We start from the raw sequence: 10,805 nt of genomic DNA, 5'->3' as shown, positions 1-10,805 counted from the left end.
CTCTCTATGCCAATACCAATCCACCTGAAGTCTCTATGGATTTATACATTTTATGGTATACCCTAGTTTATGACCTTGTGTTGTTATTAACAAAAAATTGCTTTTGGTTTCATAGAGAAACATTACTTCGAGAGAATTAAATATATTGATCTATTGTACGTTGTAAACTGTTAGAGATTTTGCAAAGTTCGTCAATTTTATGTCAACATCTTCATGGATCTTAGGGTGCCAATTCTAGGCTGGCACTTTCTCCCTTGTCTGCAAGCTCTTATTATTAATACATTGTTTCTTTAGTAGAGGGTCCTGTTTTCTCTCCATAGTTCTCTTTTTTTTCTATTATACCTACTGTCATTTTTTTCATTCTCTTGGTCAGTTGTTTCATTTTCACAATTTTTTCTATGATTGTATTTTTCAGAATTAAGGTTTTGACTGAAATTAAAACTAGCATTGGTGATTACTTTCACTCCCTCCAATCATTTCTCCACCCTTTCACCAGCACTAACTATTTATGTTTTTTTTTTTTAACTATTTTGATCTTATAGTTTATCTCTTCTATAGAGGTCAATGTGTGGTATTTCTCCCTCTTTCTTCAACTTCTTCTGTCGATTTTTGTTCCTCTTGATCATTCTTTTCACTAGAGTCCTAAACTTGTAAAATTATAAAGCCTTTGAATAGATTCACAAGTAATGAATTGTGTGGTTTCTCTCTTAGGCTTACTTCTATCTTTGGCATATGTTTGGGTTAATATTTTTCTTCTCTTCCTCTATCCGCTAACTAATTTGTTTTGCCTTCAACCAGCTTTCCCATATCTTCCTTTTCACCTAATCTTCCAAATATAAGTTACGGGTCCTCTTCTCATGTCCAATATGTCTTCAGTATTTGCAAATGCATCCAATTCATTCATACTTTGTAGATAATTTGAACACTTTCTTGTTTGGCCCAACAATTTTCACTTTTCAGTGTTCTCAGAGGCTTAGTAGCATTCATTAGAATCTAGACTTTAATGATGTGACTCTCCCCACCCTTTATAGTAAAAAAAAGTCCATATTCAAAATCATTCAATATTTTCTCTATCTTCTTTTCTAGTTCTTTAGTCTTATAACACATTTCTCAATTTGCACTAGATAAACCTCTTTGGAAAAGAAAAATTGAAACAAATTAGCTCCTAAATCTAGAACTTTAAATCCTTCTATCTGGTTATGGTTAGATTGATCTCATGGCTCCTTCAATCATTTTGACATAATGACCAGTGTGTTAGTATTCTTTCAATAAGGCTCTTTGTACACGCTTGTAAACATTCCTCAACAAATTTTTCCTAAAAAAAATTTTACTCTATTATCATCCTCCCTTTCACTATTTTTTATAATCATGAACATCACCAAAATTATTTCTAGCCATAATTCTGTTAAACAAAGCACTATTACTTGATAAGTACTAGGATCTAATTTGAAAATCGGAAGAATTTACTCTATCTAGACAATTCTAATAAAATACTATAAAATTGATAATAATAATAGTAAATATTAAAACACTTTTTAAGAATAAATAAATAAATTAAAGTTTTTTTTATTTAAATAACTAATGTTAATATTAGCATAAGCTAGGTTATTCACTACAGTTAATTAGAGTAATTATATTTAATTAGAATCCACTTACTTTTTTGTGCTTGTATATATACCACTAGCAAGAATTTGACTCAATACAATTAATTCATTTTCTTTTCCCAATTTTTCAATCCCTCTCATCTTCTAACATGGTATCAGAAGACATTTCCTTCTATATTCTTCCGCAAATTTTATTCTCTTCTGGAACTTTCCTTCTCCTTCTTCTTTCTTTTCTCTTCTCATAAACTCACACAACAGAGTTTGATGAGAGCCTGATTACTTCACCGATTTGTGATTGTCTACAGAGAAAGCAAGAAGCTTCGATCAACGAGTTTAAAGAAGACGTTCTGAATCTTTCTACCCTAAGATTCATTGATCCTACAATGGCAGATTCATTTGCACTCTCCGCGGCAGATCAACTGGGTTTGATCCTTGTCACTCAGCAACTCACTGAAAAAAACTACCACTCTTAGAGTCGCGCCATGAAGAAAGCCCTAAATGCCAAGAGAAAGCTTGGATTTATCAGCAGCACAATTCCAAGGCCAGATCCAGTTGCAGATCCTGATCAATTTGAAAATTGGCAATGTGTCAATGATATAGTGAGCACTTGGATCCTCAATTTAGTTTCGAAGGAAATTGCAACCTCACTAGTTTATGTAGATTCTGCTAAGGAACTCTGCCATGATCTCAAAGAAAGGTTCGAACATGGTAATGGACCTAGAATTTTTGAGCTAAAAAGGGAACTCACGAACCTAAAGCAAGGTGCCATGACTGTGTCTCAGTATTTCACCAGGATCAAAATGTTGTGGGAAGAGCTCAGTTCCTATCGTCCAATGCCATGTAATTGCGGTGATTCCCACTCAATGCACGACTTTCTTCAATCTAAATACGTACACTATTTTCTCATGGGTCTTGATGAATCTTTTGCACAAATTTGTGCTCAAATTATGCTTATGGAACCCCTACCAGCCATCAACAAGGTTCTCTCTCTTGTAGTTCAAGAAGAGAGGCACATGTCAATTGACGTTTCCTCCTCCTCAAATCAGGTAGCTTTCTTGGCAAAGAATAATCAACCTCAACAACTGCTCCATGGACGAGGCAGAGGACAGCAGAAGAAGGACAGACCTATGTGCTCCCACTGTGGATTTCTTGGCCACACAGTGGAAAAATACTACAAGATCCATGGCTTCCCTCCTGGGTATGGCAGAGGACGTGGAACCAAGCCATCGGTTCATCATGTTGCAGCCTCAGAGGTACAGTCCACCCTAAACCTGGACTAGAACCAGATACAGCAATTGATTACGTTACTCAACAATCAGTAGATCCAAGATTTACCAGCAGCTGATTCCACTAATGTGGCCATACCTACAGGTATAGTCCTCAACTTATCACTTTCAAGAAATCAAATGCCTCAAAATTGTTGGATCCTTGACAGTGGAGCGACAATTCACATAACTTGTGACTTGAACCTCTTTTCCAATTTTCATACCTCTAAACATTTTTCAGTAACCCTCCCAAATAATTATGTTTTCACAGCAAATTATGTAGGTACCATGATTATCAGTCCTGAAATCACATTGAATAATGTTCTATATGTACCTGAATTTGATGTTAATCTACTATCGATTTTCTCTTTTCTAAGAAACACACAAATCACAATCACATTTGGCCATAACTTCTTTGACATTCAGGACCCCAGTTTACTGAGGAAGATTGGGAAGGGCGACTTAAGCAATGGACTTTACATCTTGAAGCCTGAGCCACCTTCCAAGATCACTGCACTAGTTTTGGTTCCAATACCTGACATTGTTAAAGTCAACTTCTGTCAATCTGAGCTTTGGCATTTTAAATTAGGCCATGCATCTAATAAAATCTTACAAAGTTTATCCTTGTTCAATAAATCCTTTTCCAATTCTGTTTGTTCAGCTTGTCCCTTAGAAAAATTCAAAAAGCTTCCTTTTGAGTCACATAACAACATGTATCCGAATGCATTTGATTTAGTTCATTGTGATGTTTGGAGACCTTACCATGTGCCAACATATAATGGTTACAAATATTTTTTTAGTATTATTGATGACTGCACCAGATTTTGTCGGATTTATTTTTTGTATAACAAAAGTGAAATGCAAGTTACTTCATACAGTTTTATGCATTAATTGAAACCCAATTCAATACCAAAATCAAATGCATTCGATCACACAATGCAAAAGAGTTGGCCATTACTGGCTTCTTGTATGAAAAGGGAGTCCTCCACCAGTTTTCCTGCCCATACAGGCTTCAGCAGAACGTAGTGATTGAAAGAAAGCACCAGCACATCCTTAATGTAGCTAGAGCACTCTATTTCCAATCCAAGGTCCCTATCTGGCTGTGGGGAGAGTGTGTCGCCACGGCAGTATTTCTGATTAATAGGACACCATCGAAACTGCTCAACTTCAAGTCACCATTTGAGATCTTGTTCAACAAACAACCGGCATATGAGAGGTTAAGAGTCTTTGGCTGCCTGGCATATGTAGCTACTAATTCAATTGGAAGACCGAAATTTAATGCTCGAGCTGATCCATCAGTGTTCATTAGCTACCCAATAGGTTATAAGGGATACAAACTGTACAATTTGAAATCAAAGCAATTTTTCGTATCTACAGACATTTTCCATGAATCCATTCTTCCATTCACCAACAAATTAAACCCTGACATTGATTCTAATCTATTCAATAACACAGTACTCCCAAGACCTACTCCGGATCCAGACCCCACCCCTTATGTGCAACCACTCCTCGATAATACAGCTACTGAAACCTTACCACCTCCGTGCCAAAATAGTACCATACCTGAGCCCCCCAACCTCTTAGAAGGTCCACCAAACCCCATCAAACCCTCACTATCTTCGAGACTATGTCCATCACACCAACACTCCATATCCAACTTCCAACTAACTCAGCCACCACAGACTTAACCATGCTTATCAAGTCACCATTGCCAATGTGACCAAAATACCTGAACCACATTTCTATCACCAGGCCGTGAGACATGAGCAGTGTAGACAGGCTGTGACCAAAATACCTGAACCTTGGCAACTAGTCCCTCTACCACCCAATAAACACACTATCGGCTGCAAATGGGTATACAAGGTAAAATTAAAAGCTGATGGCACTCTCGATAGGTATAAGGCCCGTTTGGTTGCAAAAGGCTATACACAATAGGCAGGGATCGATTTCAAACACACCTTTAACTCGGTGGAGAAAATCACCACAGTCAGGATTCTCTTGAGCATAGCAGCCGCCAAGAATTGGAATCTTCTGCAACTGGACATAAACAACGCTTTTCTTAATGGAGAATTATTCGAAGAGGTTTACATGGAAGTCCCGCTTGGGCATCCACAGAGAAATCAGGGTTTAGTATGCAAATTAACCAAATCACTCTATGGTTTGAGGCAAGCCTCACGTCAATGGTTCACTAAATTCTGTACAACACTATTCCAGCATGGATTCACACAGTGTAAAAGTGATTACTCCCTGTTTTCATTTGGTAACGCTCCGTCAACCATTTTTCTCTTGGTCTATGTCGATGACATCATCATAGTTGGACCCGACAATGACAGCATCAAAAGAGTTGAAGCGAAACTGAAGGCAGTCTTCAAGCTCAAAGTTCTCAATGACTTAAAATTCTTCCTTGGTTTGGAGTTGGCAAAATCCAGCAAGGAAATTTTTTTGTCCCAGTGTAAATACACCATTTCACTACTAAAGGACACTAATTTCTTAGGTTGCAAACCTACTTCCTCTCCCATGGATACAAATTTGAAGCTTTGCGTAGGTGAAGGGGAGACCTTGGCTGACCCGTCTGCTTATCACAAACTCATTGGCAAATTGATGTACCTAACAATCTCCTGACCGGACGTAGCCTTTGCTGTCACCAAACTAGCACAGCTCATGTCTAACCCTCGTGTCCCTCATCTTAATGAAGTTCACCAAATTCTTTGGTACCTTAAGTCGGTTCCGGCATAAGGCATTTTATTTCCAGCAACAAACAAGTTTAATCTGTCTGTTTACGCTGATGCTGATTGGGGAAGCTGCCTTGATACAAGGCATTCCACAACTAGTTACTGTACCTTCTTTGGTGATTCTTTAGTGTCCTGGAAGAGCAACAACAAGCAGTAGTCTCCAGAAGTTCCACGGAAGCTGAATACAAGGCTATTGCGAATGCATCTTGTGAAATTGTGTGGCTGCTTGGATTGCTCAGGCTTTTTCACATCGATCTCGATTCAGCCATACTTTTCTGTGATAATATTTCAGCGATTCACATGGCCACTAACCCTGCTCTACATGAGCGGTCTAAGCATATCAAAATGGATTGCCATTTCATTCGTGAAAGGTAGCATCCGGTACAGTGAAGCTCGTGCACATCTCCAGCAAGCACAAAGTAGCAGATATTTTAACAAAGACACTTTCTCCACCTCAGTTTAGATTTTTAATGGCCAAGCTCAGTTTAGATTTTTAATGGCCAAACTGGGCCTACATGATATCTATGCTCCACCTTGAAGGGAGATATTAGCACAAACTAAGTTATTCACTACAGTTAATTACAATAATTATATTTAATTAGAATCCACTTACTGTTTTGTGCTTGTATATATACCACCAGCAAGAATTTGACTCAATACAATTAATTTTTTTTCCAATTTTTCAATCCCTCTCATCTTCTAACAGTTAATGCAGTTGATACACTAAAAATGCTTTTTTTTTTGAATAAAAATTTTTATTTAAATATTCTTAAACCTAACTTTCAACTCTAAAATGTTTGTTTTTATTTCTTTTAAAGTATTTTTTAATTTAATAGATCAAATATTAATTTATTATAAATTTAAATTATATTTAAAAATTTACTATAATCAATAAATTACTATATACATGAAAGAGAATTCGAATTCATAATATGAATTGATTGTTAGAGCAAATGAAGTTGGTTTAGTGGTTGCCTGCATAATCACAGCAATAATCTAGTAAAGTTGGACCCAGCGGACTAAATTCCATTTGCTTGTTGAAAGTGGATGGCATTTCCTGAAAAAATGTGCAAAGTGACAGAGTAGAAAACGGCTATATGGGGACCACCTTCTACTCATCAACTTGTGTGCCTTCACTGCCCTCTCTATCTTCTCCATTTACACCCTCTTTTTCTCTTTCCCTTTCTCCTTAGCTAGGGCTTTGCGAAATGATGGAGATCAAGCTCAGTTGCTGCCACTTCCACTTCTTGTGTTATCTTCTTGCGGCTTCTCTGGTTTTCTCCCACGCCCACAACCATGGTAATGTTTCGTCAATGTGCATTTAATGAGCTTCTTTTCTATGGTTTTGGTGTTCTGATTAGTACCTCCCATATCTCTGGAAAGTGTTGATCTGTTTATTATCCTGGATCATAAGGCCATGTTGTTGAGGGAATTCAGTGATGTTTTGCATAAGTGGCATTATGAGTTCAGTTAGATCTTAATTGCATTCCTTTACTCAGAAACTTGCTCTTGTTCAAATAGGTTTGCCACATTTAAGTGCTTGTTTCTGATGCTAGCTATTAATGAGGATTCCAAGTGAGGGTTTAATATCATGTTTTTTGTAGCATGTACAAGGAAGAAACAGAGAAAATGACGTTCTTTGCTTCTCAATTTCGGACATTGGAAATTTAGCTTTATATTGTTGAACTAGAGCATCCTATGTTTTTTTTGTTTACCAAAGATAGGAGACTTCCGCAACCTCTTAAATGAGTATGGGGAGACTACCATTTGAGCTATAACTCATTGGTTAGAGCATCCTATGTTGGCGTAAACTTTTATGTTTATGCTATTTTTTTTAGGTTTAATTACTCTAATCCCTATAGTTTCGCAAAATTTTCAATTAGGTTTCTATATTTTTTTTTCCTTTTAATTTGGTCCCTGCACCAAATTTTTTTTTCAATTAGGTCCCTGTTAACAGTAATTGGTTTTTAATTATATAAGGACCCAACTAAAAAAAATTTGGTGCAAGAATCCAAATAAAAGCAAAGAAAGGTATAGAGACCCAATTTAAAAAAAAAAATATGGTGCAATGACTCAATTAAAAGAAAAAAAAAATATAGGACCAATAGAGTAATTAAATTTTTTTTTTATCAAGAGAAATCCTAAGTGAAAAAGTTATTTTTGTAACTTAGTTTAACCAAATCTTATTTCTTCTTTTTCTTATGCATGCCCTCCTTCTTCAACTAGTTTTTAACGTGCCAATAAGCTATTGGACTAACTTGGTTGAATTCGATTACCAAAATAATTTGGTCATGTAGCATCACCGTTTTATTAATAATCCATCTGTATCTTCAAAGATTCAGTGCCTTCCTGGTTGTTTATATTTGAAAGGCATAAAAATTAAACCAATGCCAAGTTGTTACATATCTCGTGTTTAATATATTAGCCATTTCCATCTTTTATTGCTTCTTGAAGAAGTAGGTCATTTAAATTCTGAATAATTTTATGAAAATTTTCTTCTATCCAACAAGAGGGTTGGTAATATCCTAAAGTATACTTCAACACAAGGGAAGAAAAAGTTCTTTAACAAGAGGATTAGTAATATTGATCATTTCTATATTTCCCAAGTGCTAATTAATTGATAAATATCAGGCTTCAGCTAGAAAGATCAATAAGTCCTTAAAATTGCAAATGATATCAATTATCATTGCATCTGCTTCAAGGACTGGTATCAAGAACAAAGGAATATGTAGGGAATGTGCTTTATTGGTTGGGAATTCCTGAGCAATGTGCTGAGGAACCTTAAAAAAATTGGGGAAGAATGTGTGTGAAAATCTTGTAGGTACAATGAGGAAGAGTTAAGGCTCTTCAGCTCTCTCAAGTCTTTTACAAAATGGTCAATAACTCTCTAACTAATTCACTTCCTATTTATTCATTTTCCTTCTGTAACTAGCCTTATCGCCAAAATCCTCTGGAATTGTTAGTTAGCGTGAGAGCTCTAACAGAAAATAACTACTCTAACACTGCAGTAACTAACCAGAAACTAATTTTATCAAGACTAGCTAATCCCTCTAGCAATCTAACTGATAAATTAATCATGGCATCTTATTCAGCAATATGGCTCTTAGTAATTAAATTTGAACTCTTAACACATGAACAAAATAATGGCATACACTGAGATAAGGTGAGAAAACAATGATGTTTATATTAGAAATAAGTTTGGTTATTTGCTGTTATAGTATTATTTTGCACAATTTGCTGAAACATTAAGTTGTTTTCTAAGTTATTTGCTGTTATAGTATTATACTGCATTGAAGCTCAGGACTTAATCATGCAGATATAAACATCTCTCTCTGTATGCACTTTGAATTATAGAACCCCGATCTCATATCTGAAATCAGCTAATTGTTTTCACTTACATGCAGGAAATCCGGCGAACGATATTGTCGACATTATAAACAAGAACCGTACAGATCAAAAGCTTCCTCACCTGAATGACAGTCCTGGTCTAGGGTGCATGGCCTTACAATACATTGAATTATGCAAAGGAAATTGCACTGGCAACAATGTAGTGAACTGCAAGCCTTCGGAAGATGACTTCACCGAAGTCTTCGCCCCCAATTGTGGCGTAGAGCTGCCAACTTTCGGCACCATAACCGGACACGTAATTGGTTGTCAAAAGAAGTATGTTGAGCCATCAATAGCATTTTCCCAAGTTCTTGTGAAAGATAAGAGTTCTTTGTCTATTTTGAAGAACAAATCACACACTGAGGTTGGAGTGGGGCTGGTTGGAGTCCATAAAGGACCTTTCTTTTGGTGTGTTTTATTTAGCAATGGACAGACAAACTCTACATTTGTGCTTGAAAATCGTGGTGAAGGTATCAAGCAAAGGAGTGGGTGCTATAGTGGAAGTAGTGCTCCATGCAGTGGAGCACAGAAAAGTGGTTTTGCACCATCTAGCATATTCTCCATGTCTTATGTACTTATTTTGCTTTTTACATTTTTGTGATCGAGGTATCTTCTTGAAATTATTTTGTTTATTCTGTTCATTTTTCTTATTTATAATTTAGTCCTTCTATTTCACTCACTATTATTTTTGTATAAGTCCACTGACCTGATCTCTGACTCCTAAAATATTATTGGTAATATTATTTCTAACTAAAAATATTAGCACAATATGAGTTTATATCTTAGAGTCCTGCATTATACTAAAATATGAGTTGTTATGGAAGTATTGTCCATATTTATAAAACTGTGGGAAAAAACATACTTCTCACAAAAAGCCACAGCATCAAAGCCTTGATCATACACACTTCCTAATTTGGAAGTCTTACGTTTCTTAGACTTCAGCTCGGGAAAAAGGAGGCGCGAGGAAAATTGTTTGGTTACCAGAGTCGGTAGGAAGAGTAAGAAGAGGAGGAGTAGAATCTAGAAGTGTCTTAACTGATAAAGAAGGACCTAAGTCCGACTTGGAGAGAGGGGAAGGTCACCCAATTCATTGACCCCCTTCAGTTGAATAACTCCGACAACAGCATTCTTTTTAGCAAAAGCAATTTATTATTAATTTTGTTCTAACTTGGAGAGAGAGGGAAGGTCACCCAATTTATTTTATTTTAATTTTATTCTAAAAAATTTTTATTTGCATCAAATATATTTTCGGTAGTTAATTTTTTAAAAAATTTAGAATTAATTTAACAACAATTTTACAAAAATAACTTTTAACACATGCAATTTAGACATAGTTATCATGTATTATTGCTGGCTTAATCCTAAATTTTTTAAAAATTTAATTGTTAGAGTATATTTGATGCAAATAAAAAATTGAGGACAAAATTAAAATACAATAAAATATAGGAGTATTTTTAAAATTTTTAATAAATTTCAGAGACTAAAAATATATTTTACTATAAAAACAATAATTTCATATGTAAAAAAATATTGAATATAAAAGCACTAACCACATATAAAATCAAAATTAAAAAAAAAAATACAAGAGCTGCATTGCGACGTATAACAAATCTATTACAAAAGAAATAAAACTCCTATTCTTCTAAAATAAATCTATTCCAGTTGTAACTAACTCCCATGACCAATTTATTGACTCTTTTAGCTAAATTCCTATTATGTGCAAATAACTCAAAAAAAATTTTTATAAAGTCTATAAAAAAAAGCACCCTTTCTATAAGGATATCATCATAGACATCATATAAGGAACTTGAAAAATA

The 10,805-nt window shown here is 35.3% G+C and overlaps 2 protein-coding genes across 2 annotated transcripts; both read left to right on the top strand.

The window, feature by feature from the left end:
• The first annotated feature begins 2,086 nt into the window (after positions 1-2,086).
• On the top strand, positions 2,087-5,976 carry LOC148543994 (uncharacterized). The gene is made up of 5 exons (XM_088498811.1): positions 2,087-2,857; positions 3,296-3,418; positions 3,748-4,365; positions 5,084-5,472; positions 5,730-5,976. The coding sequence occupies exons 1-5, from the start codon at positions 2,087-2,089 to the stop codon at positions 5,974-5,976; spliced, it is 2,148 nt and encodes a 715-aa protein (XP_088354937.1).
• A 719-nt stretch (positions 5,977-6,695) lies between these two features.
• On the top strand, positions 6,696-9,627 carry LOC107616759 (uncharacterized). Its single transcript, XM_016318689.3, has 2 exons — positions 6,696-6,900; positions 9,006-9,627. The coding sequence occupies exons 1-2, from the start codon at positions 6,810-6,812 to the stop codon at positions 9,587-9,589; spliced, it is 675 nt and encodes a 224-aa protein (XP_016174175.1). The 5' UTR covers positions 6,696-6,809; the 3' UTR covers positions 9,590-9,627.
• Positions 9,628-10,805: the final 1,178 nt, after the last annotated feature.

This window comes from Arachis ipaensis, chromosome B9 (genome assembly GCF_059453495.1).
Source record: "Arachis ipaensis isolate K30076 ecotype BB chromosome B9, ASM5945349v1, whole genome shotgun sequence".
NCBI classification, from domain to species: domain Eukaryota; kingdom Viridiplantae; phylum Streptophyta; class Magnoliopsida; order Fabales; family Fabaceae; genus Arachis; species Arachis ipaensis.
Note: the sequence above shows the minus strand (reverse complement) of the source record. Positions and strands in the feature narration are given on the sequence as shown.